Here is a 19,771-nt window from a genome sequence, read left to right on the forward strand (position 1 = left end):
TTCCCCATTGGTAGCATCTGCCACTGGTTAATGCCGGGAGCCCATAAGCTGCGTATAACTGCTTATCCCATCTGAATTCGGATCCCCGTAATAGTTTTATGGCTATCAGTGGTTTATTTCAAAGGATGATATTGTGTATCTTTGGTGTGCTGAAGTTGCATAACATGGTCTTCCTTGTTACCCTTCCCCAACCCTCATGAGATCAGGAGACCGTACTATGCACTCTTTTATTCCCCAGTCATAGTCGAGAAAGAAGGACGCAAAGGCACTCTGTTCCATACAGACCAGTCGGCAAGTAGGTCATCCCTCCCTAATTCAGAGTCTCTTGGTCAAGAAGAGACACCAGGGGAAAACTTCTTCCCATACATAGAGCAACCTGTATTTGACACATCTATCCCCCGCACCCACCCAGGAGAGAAATACAGAGGTGGCGATTGCTTATGCAGCGGCCATGCACTTCCCAGGCAAGCCTCAAGCGTTCTCACCCTGCCTTATGAATACCACATTCACTCTGGTTTAGTGGCCTGGTGTTATGATATAACTAAGTCAAGAGACTGCAGGGAGAGAGCCATGTTGGCACTCGGCTCTCATAGGCCGCTGTCGCTGTAATGAAATAAATTACTGTTTCTTCATCACTGCTGCCTGGAGCCCTTTGATTTGATGGGACCATTACAAAACCTTGACAATGGGTATAAATACATTGTTGTGTTAGTAGACTACCATTCCAAATGGATTGAATGGAAGGCTTTGCGTGAAGCAACCACTGCAGAGATGGTGTTATTCTTCGAGGAAGTGTTTTACAGGGAGGGTTTCCCGACAGAATTAATCACTGATAACGGAGTACAATTCTGTTCTGAAAGGATGTTAACTTTCTTGAAGAAATTTTGCATCAAACACACTAGAACTGCTCTATATCATCCAAGGGCCAACGGCCTCGTTGAGAGAGCCAATAGGTTCATAAAGGGTGGTTTGCAATTGGCCATGGCTTCTAATCTAAGATGGTTTGGTGTAGTAAGAGAAATGATATGGAACTACTGTACTACACCACACTCAGTTACAAATGTATCTCCGTTCATGTCATTGAAAGGGAGACAACCTGGAACAAAACTATGTCCAGGGTGGATGGATTTAGCCAAGAGTTCCAACATTGATCGCGAGAGAATTATGACTCCATCAAAGAAGCACAGGATGTGTACAAAGATAGATTTGATGAGGACAAGAGTGTCAAAAGTAATACCTGGAAAGTGGGAGATTGTATTCTCATAAAGAACCCTAGATTCACTCCCAAATGTGTAGAAAGCAAATACATTGTTCCCAAGAAAATATCTGCGGTAAGAAACAATGTAGTAATTGTAGAAGGGGGGGTGGGGAGTGTTGGTCAATGTCCAGAATTGTGAAATGTCCAGAATGCACGAAGGACAATGCACATGATAAACATGACAATGGTGAATTTGCTAATAACAGTATCAGAGACTCTAGAGTCATAGATAAGTGCTCCAAGGATGACAACAATTCAAGGTCTGCAGCAGAGACACATTCAAATAGAGTCAAGAACAAACCCGGCTGGTTTAAGGATTATTATGTGGAGTAAACAGCTGTATGCACATAAGGGATGAGATGTGTTATGATGTAAGTGTAAGTTAAAACAAGTTCATAAAAATGTATTACCAGATCCTAGTTAAACATTGAGCTGCACTATGAGCTCATTAAGTTCTAAGAATGTTATTCTAAGAATGTGGATGAGAGACAGTAGAGACTGCAGGGAGAGAGCCATGTTGGCACTCGGCTCTCATAGGCCGCTGTCGCTGTAATGAAATAAATTACTGTTTCTTCATCACTGCTGCCTGGAGCCCTTATTTCCTCACCTGGCTCATGGAAGCACCACTGTGGAAACTAAATGCTGCACTGCGATGTTGCGCCAATGATTCAAAAAATGTGTATTGGTATTTTAAACCTTTGGTCATGCCAGAAGATTATCATTGTAGCCAATCATAGAGGGAGCAAGGGGGAAGGAATGAATACTGACAGCTAGGAAACCTAGGACTAAAACAGGAAACTCCTGAGCAAACTCACAGGCAACCATGGTAGGACCAGTCCTAGGAAATACAGGGAATGAGTCAAGAAGAGCATCAATTTGGTGTTTCGGGGGTTCATCATTAGAGCTATGAAAAGACGCAGTGAAAAAAAAAAGGTTGTTGAGGTTTACTTCCGTTTGATGTGTTCTGTTAAGCCTTCATCACATCAGGCATCGCCCCTCTAATTGTCTGTCTGTGAAATGCCACCACAAATGGCACTGCCCTATGAGACACTGACAATTTCCGCATATGAAGCAAAAAGCAAGCCTTTCAGCTAATTTGCATACCCATTTGGATGGAAACGTCCAATAATGGCTACTAGGTTGCACTGTGCATGTGTGGCTTTTTAGCTAAAATGGCCTATTCTGCGACTACCAGTGGATGAATTGAAGTTATTTTGCTTATGTGTGGAGGTTTCTATAGTATGGTTAATCGTTCGGCTGAGCGCGCCTGTCCCCTGCAGGGGCTTAGAGTGCCTGGGATTTAGGAAAGGCAAGGCACAGCATTTACTGCTTCCCCCAAACCCAAATAGAGATATGTATATATATAGCTCTGAAGTGCAAAACTGGACCACTTTAGTGGGACATATGCGTGCAGCTTAAGAGCAAAAAGGTTGAGCTTGGTGAACCGGTCCCTATTTGTTTTCTAAATTACGGACTGGTACTCTTACGTGGCATCGTGGCTCTAGCCTGTGAGTAATGTCCAAAGTATCTCAAGAAGGATTCCAATTGTGGTGTTCTTCACAACTTAGTTTAGCCAGCAACCTTTGAAGTAGGGGCAGTAATGTAGTAGCTCCATATTATAGCTCTGACCTCCACCACAGCAGCTCTATCCTGACGATGTAAGATGCACATTTTAGATCAAGGATGTTTCTGATTTGGTGTTTATTTCACGAGCTCAGAGGTCTGCTTTATAGCATAGCCATTTACATTAACCTACCAGTGATGAAAGGCTGCAGAAGCACAAGCATTTTTTCTAGCTGGCACTTGGTAGCACCAACAGCCTTGTATCCATTGCAGCACCTCCAAAGAGACGTGTTCTCAGAGTCCTTGTGGAAATCCAGGACAATCAGTGCGTTGCCTACATACATTTGACAATGTAGTCTGCAATTAGCTGTACCTAGGGGAACATGTACATCATAAACAACAATGTTAAGTGACATGCGCGCTGTACAAGCATGATTGACACGTAGACCCCAATAATATAGCTGTGCACTAGAACATGCAGACTTGTTTTGTACGGTAGCGCCACATCCCACATTTGGAGGGATGGATTTCTTCTGACTTGAATGTTTTTCCAAGAATGGCACAACTGTGTTTTGCATCGTAGTACCAACATTACCCAAAATCTGAGACTGCATACACGTACATTTACTACAAACCCAGGAGCACACACCGGTCCCCCTGATGTGCCATTTCCTGACTTAACCTCTTACTGCTCTCTCGTTTACCCTGCTTCTTGGTACGGTCTTTCTTCGTTTTTTTCTGTCCAATAGTAACTTAGTTTAGTGCCATATGTTATTGCAAACCTCTGCAACGTGTCTCTACATAATTAGGCGCATGACAAAACCAAAATCTCCAATGTTTTGACATTATTTTTCTTAATCCTGAACCCATTTTGGCCAATTAAAATCCCATATCCCATCCATATCTCTAATAAAGAACCATGAGGTACGCTAATCGCGTTTGGGGGTCCATTTATTTAGCATAGTGCATACGTTTACAATGATTTTCATGCACAGTATTTTGAGGAATCGTTGGTTTTGTTCTGACAAATCTCCCGCCACTTTTGAATTCTCTCGTCTAATGCTGAAGCCTAGAGAACAATCGGTGACACCTATACATTCATCCCAAGAGCTCTGAGCTAGTTATAATTATGAAAAAAGCGAATATGACTGCTTGTATCACTTAATGGACTGTAGTAAGGGACCAACAAAAGCATGGCTCCAGCATTAAGGAGACTTAGAAAATATGGTGCATTATGACATCTATGGTCTCAAAGTGTGTGTGTGTGTGTGTGCGCGTGTATGCGTGTGTGTGTGTGTGTGTGTATGCGTGTATGCGAGCACATAATGTTGGTTAATAAATGATGCCTGTGCTTTGCTTTGTCATGCTGTAATTTGACATTCATTTTATTACAGACCGACTGCCTTAATTATGTCCGTGTCTTACAACCACTAAATAGCAGTGTTCTGTACGTGTGTGGAACTAACGCTTTTCAACCTACCTGTAACTATTTGGTAAGTAGAACTCGAGTTCATTTGAACATTCTGAAGGCTTGTAATTGGTGATTAGGTGTTAATTAAACAATTGATAGCACAGATCTGTGTAATTCTCTTCATCCAAGGCAGTGAGCCTCCACCAGTCTGTGGGGAGGCAATTATTAATTAATAACGTTGCTTCGCTGGAGCAAAGCATTGCTCTGTTTCTGTAAAGTCTCTATAGCAGCACACCGACCTTCCCCAAAGCAAGTCTTTTGGGATTGTTCAGATAAACCAGTCCAAGTAGCTACATATGCAAAAACATTTTTGGAAATCATTTTTTTAAAGTTTATTTTGTTGACTATTTTACATTGGCTTTTGTTTAATATGTACCCTGTTTGTTGAACCGTTTACATTAGCTCTTTAAAATAGTTACCATTGAAAAGGTGTGTGGTTTTCACAACATAAGTGTTGGCTGTTTTCATGATAGCCAGGCCAGGGCATGCAGGAAGGGACCCTCGTACTCAGATGAAGGATGAAAGCAGAGGTGAGGGGATGTCCTGTGTAAGTAAACCCTTAGCAGTTGTCAATACAGAGCTCGGTATGTGGGTGGCACATAAGCTTCTTTTTCACTAGGAGTGAGTGATGATGAAATGTAAGTTTTTTTAGATTGGGTCTTCAACCCCCAACACTTAAAACCTAGACAACGTTGGTCGAAAACTATTGATAACGGCATCCCATGTACCTTGGCACTAGCACAAACGATCTTTAACACATTTCATCTTCTGCAAAAGATAAAATGCCCTAAACACACACGAAGGTGTATTGTTGGCCCTCACTACAGAGTCTCTACATCACGTTTCGTACATACCTGTTGAACAAACCTAGGTTTATTGAAGGTTTTTTTAGTGTTTCCTGAAGAAAACCTTATGGCTCATTGGGTCCTGAATTAAGTTAGGCTGGCATTGCGGGTCATATTTTTAGGCTATGCAAAGAACAGATTTATCAGATTCGGGCTCTTTTGAGCTTAGTCACGTGCTGCTCAAATGGTAGAGGTGACTGTTCTGTATGCTGCCTACTTATCACCAGCCAAGGGAAGTGGTATTACCGGTTTTCCAGAGTGGGCACATTTCTTAAAATTGGGATAACCCAACTGCAGAACACCTATGCAGTGTGTTGGCAGTATCTCCATCAATGAGTTTGATCTCATTCTTTAGAAATGTAGCAAAGACTCACTTTTACCATAAGTACAGTTTGTGCTTCGTAGTAGCTCAAGAGAACGCTTTGATGCAAATAATGTCTTCTTGCTTATCACATCACTCTATTTATTTAGACCGATGTCTAGCCTTTGTGCTTGTGAGTGGAACGTTAGACCAGAGTTCCATAAACCTTTTCCACACCGGTTTAAATTTCCAAACCTGAATTACAAACTTAGTTCAGTCTTCTGAAGGTGTACATTTTTTCTGGTATTTAACTGTACAAAAGAGAATGAAAATAAAACAAAAAATCTCAGTGCTAAAAGGATTTTGAAATCTATAGAACATCGGGTGTAGAAAAAGAGTGAGTACAAGTTGCATTGTGACTCTAGGGCATGTTTGAATGGAAAGCCTGTGAAGGTTACTCATGAAGCTTAGTGCTCATGAAAGGAGAAATGTTACCCTCTCAACACTGCCTGTACACCCCACTTTAGAGAGAAAGGGGGGGGGTGTCATGTGAAACCCAATACTTGTTCAGTCCTAGATTTCTCTTTAGGCCGATAACACAAGTTTCTTAGTTTGGTGGACACTAAAGAACACTAGATGATTTTGTAAGTTTGTTCTCTTGAAACTACAATAACGTGTGAGAACATGTTTTTAGCTGTATTGCTGATACATGATTGTAGACCCCTGCTGTATGTTTTTGCATTTATTTTGCTCGACACAACATTGACATGTTCTTTTAGTCAACATGGATTGTGATTTTTATTTTTGTTTGTGTTTTTTAAAATTTTGAACAATAGAGCGTTTCTCCTTTTCAAATGGTGGGTAAGAGTGAAGATGGTAAAGGACGCTGTCCCTTTGATCCAGCGCATAGTTACACCTCAGTCATGGTCGGTAAGTGTAAAGACATTCTACAGTAGCATTGTTACTAGATTCTGTTACCTTTTAAGTGGATATTAGATTGTCAACAGTGTTATCTTTTGGCTTTGGATGTTGTCATTTGGAAAAATAGCTGGGTCTTGGGACCAGAGAATGCTGCTGTATTTAGTGTTAAAGAAAATGGACATTCACAGATCTTAGTACAAGTTTGTATTCACCCTGTGCATCATTATCCCCTTTTTTCACATATAAAAATTGATGAACTTGCTGGGAATACAGGAGTTATATTTTCTAAGAAAAACTAATGGCCAAAGAGTACTGACTTTTCGAGAAGTTGCCTAGTGCTTTCTTTCACAGAGTAACCAGAACCTAACTTGTGTCATTTCTATTGTCATTATTATTCCCGCTGACCCTACAATTCACACTAGGATATAGACCAGAAAGTCCACAAGAGGTTGGAGACTTAGAGATTGGGGGCACCACTAAGAGTTGGCTGGACAGATGGAAATATAAAAGCAATAATTAGGTAAACGCTACATTCCCATGTAAGGAATTTCTTGAGGACATCACAATGAGCTCCCTAAATAAAGTAGTAGAGCAGATTAAACATGTCACAGACAGATTTCTACCATTTGGAATGAATCGTATGATTGCTCCTCTAAGATTGTGGCAGGGGACCTTTGATCTTAAAATACAGAACTCTGACAGTTGAGGCTGCAAATAAGAATTAATATAACGTGGATTAATCTTGAAGAATGACGTCATTGAAAAAGGAAGTTGAAGAACCAATATAATCATTGGAAAAAGTGATTTCAGTTTCATACCTTAAATGCGGAATAACAGGACATGTTAGCTAGTAAAGGTTGCCCATATAAAGACATTCTGGAAGAAATGTAATGACATCAAGGGTGAAAGTATAGAGGTTTTAGTTAATCCGATAAGTGAAAATGCTTAGGTGTGTTTCTTAAATTCCAAATGCGGTAGTGATGCCAACAAAGTGGAAAAGTGTCAGACATATAGGGGCATGAGTATTTCAAAAAGATATTCTGGAATGTATTAATAGGCTGAACACTTTGAGAGCTTCCGGCCCTGATGGGCTTGCTAAGGTTGTTATCAAATGAAATTCAGAGTTTAGGGGGAAATATACATATTATTCAAGTCAATAACTAGATCTAGGGTGATTCCAGTGATGAAGAGTAGAGCAATATCGGTTACAGTATATTTAAAAAAAGGTGACCAGAACAATCCAAGTATCTACAGGTTACTGGCACTCCAGTAAAATCTCTGGTACTTGTATTCTTAGACAGCCTACTAGCTGGATTAAAGATAATGATATTCTCAGCCCATTTCTGACAGGTTTTCTGGCTGGTTGTTCTACGGTACATAATATCTTGGCCCTAAACTCCCTGATAGAGGAAGCTAGAATGGTAAATAAACCGCCCTTCATGCTATAGATCTTCGAGCAGCATTTGATATGGTAAATGGAGGTAAACATGGAACAAGCTTAAATCATGTGGTATCCCAGCTCACCTATTACATTTCCTGGTCCAGCTTCACACAGATACTAAGGCAAGAGTGAAATTGAATAGCTACGTTCGGTTAACTAAGGACATAGCAATGAAAAGCAGAGTAAAACAGGGGTGTGTGATAGCTCTGCATTATTCAATCTCCACATGGTTGAATTGGCATATTAATTAGTAGAGGCTAAGAGTTCCCCCATAAAATAGGGGCAACTCAGATAAACTGGCTTGCTTATGCCGATGATGTTCTTGTGTTTGATCATACTCTCATCAGTATGAGAAGAAGTGTGGCCAAACAATGGGTTTGCTAAGAAAAATGATCTCATTAATTGGAGAAAAAGCTAAATATATGAGAATTGGGAGAGATAATTATTGTAGGTTAACGATTAATATGGGGGTAGAATCTATACAGAGAGTTCCCTCCTACATATATTTAGGACAGCCAGTTTAGAATTAGGCTAATTGTAGATAACAACGAAATCCATGTCCCTGCTGCTTGTAATTAAAGGATTTGCTTGTAAATCAGCAGGGTAAAGTCTAGCTGGTGTCTGTTTAGCATATAAGCCGTGTCTAACTACCATGCTATCTTCTGGCTTGGAGGTCTACTACGCAAAACATGGTGTCTGGTTAAAAACACTGGAGGTGTTAGTATGGCGAAGAATATTAGTTCTCCCCCAGGCAATCCCGTTGGAAGCCATATATATATTGCTTAGATATGTTTCTGTACTCAGCTGATGTAATTTATCAGTGTTAGGTTGCCATATGCTGTCCAAAATGGCAAAGTGTACCTCTGTCATTTTAACAAGCTATCATTTTGAAAAACGGAATGAGCACAGCTTTACGAAGACTCCCCCACCTTCCACTATCGCAAACATTCGGGATAATTTCAAGTTACTTCTTTCCACCCCCACTTCTCTTTACACAGGGCACAGCGGTTCCAGTGTGAATGAACAGTTAATTACCGGCTCAACGTTTTAGTCTCCAAAGAGCAAAACGCTGTAGGACGAATTCCTCCTCACGAGCTAAAACTGAAAGTAGGTGTTGTAGTTATACTACTACGCAATCTTATACCATCACAGGGACTCTACACTGGAGCAAGGTTGACAATTACGCATCTACAAAGACGCATCATAGAGGCCTGTGTAATCTATCGATTGAACTTAGATACTGTTCTTGTAACGCGCATACCTCGCATTACATCTGATCCAAATATGCCTTTCAAATTCAAAAGAAGACAGTTTCCTATGCATTTAGCCTTTTCAACGTTATGCCTTTTCAATGACCATTAATAAGTCACAGGGACCTACGCCCCCTTCCTGGAAGCAATCAGTGGTAGTTACGATATTGAAGAAGGGGGACAGAAGTGACCCTATGAATTACCGACCGATATTGACCTTTAGGGTATGCTAGAACTGCATATGTCACGCTGCGATCAGCTAGAATTAAGGTAATTGGCTGGACCTCCCAGTGGGATTATGGTGGTAATGTTACAGGGCGAGAATTTAAAACCAGGGTTTAAGAGAGGGATTGGGTGAAGTTGCCGGAATATCTGGCTAGTTTAAAGAGCTACCAGGAATTTAGCAGTTTTAGTCATTCATCCTTCCCTGGTGCACAGAAGGTTACTCCACCTGAACAATTTCCAGACACTTGATGTTAATGGCCCCTGGAGTGGGTAACAAAAGGCCCAGCCTGTTTTTGTCGTTTATGTAACTGATATTGAGACCAATAGACACATTGTGACTCAGTGTCCTAAATTAACAAGTTTTTATGAAGTGCATCTAGCTTATTTTGTAGTAGACTGCAGCTGTATTTATTTTTTATTTTATTTTTATATTTATAACGTGCTGGTAACCCGCTGGCATCAGGGCGCACACAAACACGAATATACAACCATACAAGACAGGACTCAGCAGAAAACAGCCTAAAAACAGGAACTACCTGAACAGCAGGGTTTTTAAAGATTTCCGAAAAGTATTCATATTCATTTCCAGGCGATGGGTACTTGGCATAGAGTACCAGTATTGTGCTGCTAAGCAAGGAAAGGCCCTACCAAGTTCCTTGGCCCTTCTGACCTTGTGCGAGTTAACCAATCCCGTTTTAGTTTAATTCATGCGTTTGGTCTCATGTAGCGAGATGCCAGTTTTGAGGTAGACTGGAGCCTTACCATACAGACATTATGGGCCAGCACAACGATTTTAAAGTGAATCCGATCTTGTATCGGTAACCATTGCAATGATTGCCTGGCCCCTGTAATGCTCTTGCGTTGTGGGGCACCTTTAACAATGCGTACAGCATCATTTTGGAGGGGCTAGAGACGATGTAGCTATTTATTTATTTTACTTGCCTTAATCAGTAACGCATTGCAATAATCAAGGCGTGATAGCACTATGGCACGAGGCACTGCTGAGCAATTAGCTTTAGAAATGAAAAGTTTTATATACTTTTGCAGTGTCGGGTGATACTGGCAGTTACAGGATACATAGTTAGTCTGGATTTCCATACTAAGTGAGGAATCCAGAAAGACACCCAGGGTCTTGACTTTCTCTATCATTGGGATATTGCAATACTTCATGCCAAATGATACATACTCTGGCCCTAGTTTTGCTCTGGCCTGGGCACTTCAAAGAGCAATAGTTCCGTCTTAGCTCTGTTAAGACCGAGCCAATTCTCCGGCATCCACGTTTCAATGATCCCAAATATAGCGTTAAGATTCATTGAGTCAACCTTGTGCTTACCGCTGATTTCAAGGACCAACTGGAAATCATGATCGTAATTTGTAAAGAAAACCCCCTGATATTCAAAAAGGCTACAAAGAGGCCTAATGTACAAATTGAAAAGGGTAAGTGAAATACAAGCCTCCTGTGGAACACCACAAAGGATAGGGGGCCGATGCAGAAAAGGCATTCTCCCAACGCACGGTTGATTTTCTACCAGTCAGAAAAGATTGAAACCAACTGGCGGATTGTGGTGCACAATTCCCTAAATTTGTTAAGGAATGTAGCAGCCGATTATGATCTAGCAGATCAAAAGCCGCAGCTAAATCTAGGAGGATAACAGACTTCCCATTATCCAAGTACTTGAGCATGTTAGTCTGCAGGTCTAATAGTGCCGTTTCTGTGCTATGGTGGGCTCTGAAACCTGACTGCTCATCATACAGCACAGATGCAGCTTCCAGGAAGCCCTGAAATTGTTCAGTAGCCTCCCTATCCAGGACTTTGAGAAGGAAGTTGGCATTAGTAAAAGGCCTAAGAATCTTAGCATCTTTAGGATCGAGACCCACTTTCTTAACCAATGGGGTGATGGACACAACTTTGATAGAGTCTGGAACAATGTGGTGGCCAAAGGAAGAGCTAACCAGTTGCCTCAGGAAAGGGCTAAATATTGCCTTATTGTCCAGCACTAGTTTGGTTGGGATCACATTTTCTGGGCAGGAGATGGGATGCATAGAAGTTAATAATGTCTCTATATCTTCAATCAACACACAGTTGTGATTGCCAGTGTCTGAATGTTGGGACTGTTCTCTAGATCTTGTTTAATTTTATCATGAGCCTCCTTCAAATTCTAAAGAAGACAGTGCCCTATGCATTTAGCCTTTTCAACATTGTGCCTTTCTTGGTTATAGCTATAAATGCCCTAGCTGGTTTGGTCTCTCCCCTGTGTCAAATAACAGACCTTGGGCTAACATTTCTTGGTCAGTCCATGTCATTGAAACTTGTAAGGTAAGTGCTTTGGTCAGAGTCTAAAATGTCTAACCTTCCTGCCATTTATTATCTTAATCTAGGGAGCCATGGTGGCACAACCCTGTCTGTGTCTGAGGTGGCAACAAAGAAAGATGCAGGAGTAGAATTATCATTTGAAGCGAGAAACTTTGTTCATCCCACCCGATAATTATCTTCTGTAGATTAACATTCACCATAAAGCAGAAATAAAAGCTGAGCAGGGTGGAGAGGTTCTGGGAAGGTTTGCGAACCGAGTCCCTATTTAAATGTTTGCTTTGGTGCCAATGTCTAAACAGTCATTTTTCTGGGTGGGGATAAACAGACTGCAATCTGCTGCTCTGCGAATCTCCGCAGGATGGCCATTCCTAAGAGTGCTGCCAGGCAGCATTAGCTGTTGGGAAATGTGGGCTGGGATTGTTTTAATGTGGTAACTGGCATTCTTGCCTTTCATATAGGGCACCGTTCGTTTGGCTATGCCATTAGGTGAAGAGACCACAAATGAGCCCTTCGCTCTGTCAGGGCAGTATGTAAATGTTATCAAGGAAATGTAATGACGGTTTGACTGTAGCAATGGATCAGATGAGAGAATTGAGAGAACACTTACTTTAAACATAAAACTCGAACATCCTTTGAATTGAAATAGTGATGGGTTCAGAGAATAATCCTGACCGAGTAGTTAATACCTTACAGTTCTACACACTCGGACGCCTTTTCTTTTATAAGGTAGGTTTCCTTAACAAAGCGCATTCGTCAATTGAAAGTTGCTGGCGTGGGATTTGGCCGTTTTGTTGCTAGAAGAAATGTATCTAAAAATGCATTCTATAAAGTAAAGCACAATAATGGGCATGTAAGTAGTGATGGGTTCTTCATCCAGTTTTAGAAGGAAATTCCCTTCTTTAAAAATAAAAAATAAAAACTCACCATTGCCTTTCTTCATTACCTGCAGGATCTCCCTGGACCTTTTTCTCTTCCGTGTGTTAGGGCATTGTAAAGTACCTTTTTAAAGTAGATGCAAAGCCGGCTTTGGCTGCCAATATTGGTTCCTCCTAGAACCCCATGTGATAAAATGGCTCGAGGAGAGCTCCAAATATGCGAGAAGGGCAATTCGTCTTTCTTGTCGATTGTCACCCTGTGAGTGGGACCAAGAAATAAACTAGTAGAGAAGGCCGATAATTCGTGTGGCGGAGCCAAGCCACAGTGAGGAGCTGCTGCATCAGAGTTGCCAGTACATGGCAGATGGTGTGAACCAGACCTGAGAGGCAGAGTGGAGACTGTGTCGGTTATGGAAACGCACCATTGCACTGATGGAAATCAGAGCAGCAGGGCTATGTAAACTTCAGGTGGTTTGGGACAGAGACCGGATTAGGAGGAGCAGAGATTCAAGCACGTGGTCGCACGCCACGCGTCACTCCACGCGTCAGTGAGAAAATGAAACTGCAAATAACTTCTCTAAGCCCGCTCAAGCTAGCGGACAGTGGACAAGGTAGTGATGAGCAGAATAGTGGCGATCAAAGCAGAATGGAGAGGATATTGTGTTTGAGCAGCTCCATTATAGAAAGTGTCAGACTGCGAAAGCGCGAGCGAGACACTAGGCAGAGGTAGCAAACAAAAGGTATATGGCCATCAGAGCTAAGAAGGGAGTTGAGGGGGGGAAAAGTGAGATGCAGCAGTAGTGGATTTTTGTGGAGTGATGCTGGGACTTTTCCTTCACTAGTTGGGCAAGCTGCGATTTCCAGTTTTTTTTTCCAATGACACTCGGCATTCCTGTAGAATGGTTGGTGAGTTGCCATCATAGACGGCTGGAATCCAACTGCATGTAATATGTGATCCCCTTTCAAATAACCCTATGCCTGTGTCTTGCTCTCCATCTGTCAAAAAGGCCACCCGAGTAGCTTTATCATCAGGTCTGTCCTGGAGCACTGGCTATTTGAGTTCTACACTCGTGCTTTGGGGGGCTGGGGGGGCTGGGGGAGGGGATCTTTCTGTGCATTGCACTGCCTGGGTCCCCTGTACTCTAGTAAATTTTCATCAGTGGCGTTTGTGTTCATAGTGTTGCTGGGGGGGCCAAGTGAGAAGAAGTGGCGAAGATAAAGTTCCTGACTGGTCTGTAGCATCATCCTTATGCTGCAATAAGATTTACAAACTGTGCATAATAGGTTGAATTTGATCTTCTAATTCACTGGAAGGCACTGGCGTTCTTTCTGCAGATTCAATGTGAACAATATATCGGGTACACCTTCTAGTTTGCAAGTAACTGCATTCAAGATTCAGTGACACAGACATGTTATGCGGTATCTCCCTTTCTAGTTACAGATGCACTATTTCACACCATCAGTTCCTCTGGGACCGAAGGCCCATAGTCACTGTTGTATGGTGACCCCTCCTGGGAGCATGGTAGCTCCCAGGATGTTGTAATTGGTCATGTGGCTGAGCCACGTGACCAACCTAATAAAAGAACTGAGCTGCTTCCTGCTCAGCAGTCACTCCCATTCTGGCTCCAGCGTCGTTCCTGTTGCACCATGCTGGTGCTGCGCTGTAGGTGCTGGGCCCACGGACGGGGCCCAGCTTAAGGATGGTGCCCCTGCCGGGCAACGCCGTCCGGACGGTGCCCCTGCCGGGCAACGCCGTCCCTGTGGGTCCCCCAGCCATGTGAGGCGGGTTGGGGATGCGACCCCGGCCTGGGTGCCCCCAGAGCCGAGGCCGTGGTGGCCAGGTGGATCTGGCCACGTGTGCGGAGCTCCGGTGATCTGGAGCGGGGTGGGCTGAACCCCCACCCCTGAGTATGCGGCATGGGCGCCGCCTAAGTGTGTATACTGTCGGGTGCCACCCGACCCGAGCATGGGGCTGCCCGGTGATCCGGAACAGCCCCCAACAGTCACCAGATGCCCTGGGTTGCGGTCCTCTAGTCAAATAACAAAATAAATTGCATCAACGTCACTTGTAGCAAGAGCTAGCTGGAAATTGTCTGTTTCCTTGTTTATAGTGCAAAAACTGACAGGGACCTGTTATCATGCTTGGTTGTCCAGACGCAACGCTGTGGGTCGTATTGTTTTGGTATTTTACGTAGCTCGCTCGGGTGCTGCTGTCCTGTGGTTTCTTGACAAACATGGCTGTACACGGGCCCCAGCACTTAAATGCTCACTATGCCTGCAGCAAATACAAAAAAGCTAGTGGTTCGGTGTGATAGCTACGAATCCTTGTTGAGATCTTTCTTTATCGAATTAGCTTTTTTTTTAGACACTTGCTCTTTTGGTGGGGGCGGGGGGTTCCGTCATTTCATACTTGGATTGGCACTAATTGCCAAACCCAATTGATCCTTTTCACAGCACAGTACCCAAAATGATTTTTTTAAATAATCGCATTTTAAAAACGCAGTACAGGAAGGTTTCTAGCACCCACGCTGCTTGGGGAACAGCAAAGACACTACGGGTAAGTGGATTGCAATGTTAACATTGAAAGCTCACTCATCACTGTGGCAGAGTGCCTGCTTGTCGTTGAAATGTATGTCCTTGTTGCTGAAGTGCTCCACCCTGTGTGTTTGGCGAGTTTGTGTGCTTAAAAATGAAGGCTGTCATTTTCATTTTTTATAGATGGGTAATACTGTGTGTTTTAAGGGGAGATTCACATCATTGCACAAAGCGTGTACATATACTGTATTGTTCACGCTTTGGGATCCGAGTGCATGAGCTGTTCATGCTCTTGTATGACACACAACAGCTGAGGGGTACCCCATGACAACCAACCCTCCGCTTGTTAATGGTGTAGAGCTACTGCCAGTGGAAAGTATACAGGACGAATAGCATGGCTTTGAGCGTTTGCCAAGTGCCCCAGAGTGGACACTCCGGGTCCTTTGTGCACTTGCGTACAGCCAATGTTGTGATGGTTCCACTAACAGATCTCCTTTTCGTTTCTGAATTATTCATGGAGATTGATGTTTATTTGTGAGCTTTTAAAGGACTTTGCTCCATGTAATGTTCGTGAGGAAAGGTTGTACATCATCACCAGAGTAACAGGTGTGAAAATACGTGAGCTGTCATGGAGCCACAGAATTAATGTCCTGCTCACAGCTACCTCAGTGGTGTACAGCTCACTTTTTTTCTGCTGAAGGTACGGTGCAGCGTGGGTGTTTGCCATGGGAAAGACTGTTACACTGTACCTCTTCCTTGAGTGGCAGTCAGCAAAGTGACGCTTATAGTGAGGGTGAAATGTTGCCATTACCCATTATTGGCCAGCCTTGCTGCCATGTCCTGGCCCATCCACAGCCTGGTAGTTTTGCAGTAAAGAATGCTAGCTTTATGTTGTGTTTACAGCAGTGCCTGAATGTGTTGCATGTCTGATTTAGTGCTTTCAAGTTCCATTTCCTTTGTAGATGGCGCAACTGTGTGATGGTCTTTCATTGGAGGTTTCAAGTTTTTATGTTGCTGAGCCACAGAAATTAGCACCGTCTGTAAAAGCTGCGAGTGTCTTCGGTAAAGGATGTGGTATTTCTTTGTGTATGCACCAAGTGTCAAAGTGGCTCCACTAGAAAATGCACCGAACAAGGTCGCCTGCACGAGACGCAACGAGGACAGATCACCTTATTCGTTAATTGTCTCCCACGCTCAAGTGTCCTAGTGACTCGTATTTGGATACCCCAAAAAAGAAGTGAATTGCCACAGTTCAACAGTTGTACGTGATTGTATGGCTACAGCGCACTAGTCGGACTACTTTATGCACAGGAACATGTTTAAAGCTTAGTAAGACCAATATCTAAGAACTAGTCATGTTGTCATGAAGTTAGAATCCCGCTTCCTCTTGCACACCAGTACTAATTCACACTTCCTATTACTTTATCGAAGATGGCGAACTCTATTCTGGAACATCTTATACCTTTTTGGGAAGTGAGCCGATCATTCTGAGACATTCACAGCATGGTCAACTAAGAACAGAATATGCGGTACCTTGGCTGAACGGTAAGTGGACCTGTGTCTGGTTGAGCTAATGCCCTTTAACATCATATTGTTGTTGGGGTTTCCTTCAAGTTTACTTGATGTCCATACATCATCAACCTCAATCTGTGGTCATTCAGGAGACCGGAAACTAACCTCCTCCCTTTACTATGGGGAGGCGGTGCTGTGTGATCAAAGGAAAGTATAATTGTTTGGGTTCCCCATTGTGATTATTACATTTGAAGACCTGCCTAGCAGTTCCAAGATTCTACTACCGTTCCCGCATGCTTTGCACCACAGTGGCCCTTGCTAATGGTCCCAATAGTTTTCTGTGTACTGTTTTTGTTTTATTCAGATGTTGACCCAACAAAGGCAAAAGCTGAGGTACCTCAAAAAAAAATAAACCAGAGTCTTACAACAAGCGCACAAATTGTGTTGAACAAGTCAATTTTTTCCCTTCCAAAAACAGGCATGTCGTTTGAAAACTAAAAACATGAATCTCAAAGAATTAAAGTACACAAATAAGATAAAATTCTTAGTAAATGTGTCCATAGCTATGGGATTTACACATTGCCCCCTTAGCTTGCCCTCATATCCTAGTCGTTATAGCGGGTTTAAGGGGGTCATTACGAGGTGGGCAGTAAGGGATTACCGGCCCTTACCGCCCTACTACGAGGTCCCTTAGCGGGTCACTTCCTTAACGCCTGGTTTTACCAGGCGTTAAGGAAGTGACCCGCTAATGGTGAGCACGTTATTATCTCCATCCCCATTCCCATTGAGCCCTATGGGAGCCCTATGGGGGCTCAAATGGGAAAGGGGAATGGTTCCCGGAATGGGGACTTACCGGGTCCTCCAAGGTCAGAATGACCCGGTAAGTCCCTATTCCGGGAACACGGACCCGGAATGCGGTAAGGGGGTAGCCATGGCTCCATGGCTACCCCCATACCTCCAACCTCGTAATGATCCCCTAAATGTTGTAAAGAAACTCATTACTCTCTTCCATATCTTCCGTAGTTGTAATCTCAAGACCTTTATTAAAAATGCTTTCTCACAGAAAAGAGAACGTCAAACTAAAAACGTTAAGTCCATATTGGAATTAATTTTGAATAGGTGGCTGTGCTAAACATACATTGCTTTTACATATTTTTTTCTATCAGTGCTGGCCTTTGCTTTGGCAGCGCCCCAGGCGAAACAAAATGTGATACCCTCCCACAAAGGCGTGTCCGGCGTTAGTATGGGAGCTTTTCACTTAGGGTGGCGGGCTTAACCTCCCATTGTGAGGAGGTTGCAGGAAGAAGGCAGACCTGCCTGGCTGTCGGAGTGATAAGCCCTGGGTTCCGATGGGAAAGTTGTGCTACCAATATTCTGTCAAATTTCTCACCTGGGAGAGCAGACTATTTATATTTAAACTTTCATTAGCACGGCAGGAGCAGCAAACCTACATTGACAGAGGGCAAAAGCCCGCACAGGCAATAGCAATATAACCTATGCTGATGATCTTTCAAAACTGGTATCCAGCCATCCCTCACCCCATCTGCTCCCCCCATTTCCCATAAAAATGTGGGCTGGCTCCAACTCCTCGCCAGCTCAGGGGAGCCCCTTTGTGCTGGCGTGGCAGCTGCGCCCTATGTAAAAGAACATCTCCCAGCACCAGCGCAGAAAGCTTGTCTATCCCAAGACCCAGGGCTGACCCAGAAAAACTCAGCTATGTCCCGAAGCCCAGCCTAAATGCAGAACAGACAGCCTCATATGCTGTCGAAATGATGTCCAAATTGGTATATATGTCTTGCTAAAGTAGGTATTGCGACCAATGAGTCCAACTTCCATTACTCAATAAAAAAGGATTTCTTGCTGAATCACCGGCATTTTTCAAATGTAAAATTGTGGGCATTCTTAGAAAGAATGCCCACAATTTAAAATTTGAAACATGCATTTTGCATACAAAATGCAAGCTTTGACGATATAGGCCACTAACCTTGGACAGCTAATGGTGAGCAGGGGCCCATTTCAAAGGTCTACTCAGGACCGGCTGAAGAAGTTTATCGGCTTATGGGAGGCCATTTCAACATGTTTGGGCCCCTCCCTGGCAGAAGAAGAGTCTGAAGCACCCGTGGGGTGTATATATTACAGATGAGACAAACCGATTATGACAAGACAGTCACCCAGCAGGTAGCTGCAAACCGAAACATCCACTCTTAATGCTTCTTTATCAGCAAGGGGATGTGGTCAGCCCTCTTCTGCATATCCATGGGTTTCATATTAGGGGTGGGGAACAAGAGTGTCACTCCCCAAACTTTTGTGGCACATCATTTTGTCCCACTCATTTGGCAGGGGCTCCTTTCATTTACATATTGTGTCCCCACCAACATTTTCTGCAAAACTACTCACTGTGTATACCCCGAGGGAGGAGACCGCCTGAAGGGCTCCAACAAATGCAGCTGGTAGCAGGGATGCTGCAAAACGCACATTTAAAGCCATGAATGAAAAGAATGTTGCTGTGTCACAAGATTGCGGACTGCCAATATGGGGGCAGTTGCTGGGGGCTCCCGTAAGGCTTGAGGCCCCTTTCATTTGAAAGGCCCTAACGCCGTCCCTGACCCTCATTCCCCCCTCCCCCCACCCCCCCTAGGAGAGGGAGCCCAGATTATTATTTTTGGGCATGGCTGGCACCCTAAGTGAAAAGCTCCCCACACCAGCACAGGAGTGGGGGGAGCCTCTCACTTTAGTAGGGCGCCTCCACCCCACCAGCTCGGGGAAGCCTTTGAAAGGCTGCTGCATGCTGGCGTAGCAGCCGCGTCCTATTAAAGTGAAAAGCTTTCTGCTTCAGTACTGGAATGGAAAGCTTTTCACTATCATAGGACACCGTTACCATGCCAGCTCAGGGAAGCCTTGGAAAGGCTGCTGCATGCTGATGTAGCAGCAGCGTCCTATGAAAGTGAAAAGCTTCCCACTTTGGGAAGCTTTGCACTTTCATAGGACGCTGCTGCTACAACAGCATGGGGTTGCCTTTCCATGGCTACCCCATGCTGGCTAGTGTGACAGGTCCGAAGAAGGAGACAGACTTGTTACTTCCGTTGATGACTTGTGTAAGGGTGTAGAAGTAGGAGAATGTCACACAAGTGGCATATTTTTGGCTATAGACTTTTATTATGTAAAATAAGAGACAACCCTATGTGACCCTATTACTAAGAGGGGCTGCCCTGCTTCAACCAAATACCAAGGATTCTATCAGGATGTCTGTACAAAATAAA

General features: G+C 43.5%; 1 protein-coding gene across 7 annotated transcripts in view; it reads left to right on the forward strand.

The window, feature by feature from the left end:
* The window catches only part of SEMA4D (semaphorin 4D), a 974,222-nt gene that overhangs the window by 577,809 nt on the left and 376,642 nt on the right, over window positions 1–19,771 (forward strand). For all 7 annotated transcript variants that reach the window (XR_011280337.1, XM_069625652.1, XM_069625653.1 and 4 more), the window contains 3 exons: window positions 4,216–4,314; window positions 6,275–6,368; window positions 16,431–16,544. Coding sequence is in view for 6 of the 7 variants with exons in the window: in XM_069625652.1 (XP_069481753.1) it covers window positions 4,216–4,314; window positions 6,275–6,368; window positions 16,431–16,544 (307 nt within the window). In the remaining variant the exon portion in view is untranslated. The remainder of the gene's footprint in view (window positions 1–4,215; window positions 4,315–6,274; window positions 6,369–16,430; window positions 16,545–19,771) is intronic.

This window comes from Ambystoma mexicanum, chromosome 6p, assembly GCF_040938575.1.
Source record: "Ambystoma mexicanum isolate Mex_15411 chromosome 6p, UKY_AmexF1_1, whole genome shotgun sequence".
Classification (NCBI taxonomy): Eukaryota; Metazoa; Chordata; class Amphibia; order Caudata; family Ambystomatidae; genus Ambystoma; species Ambystoma mexicanum.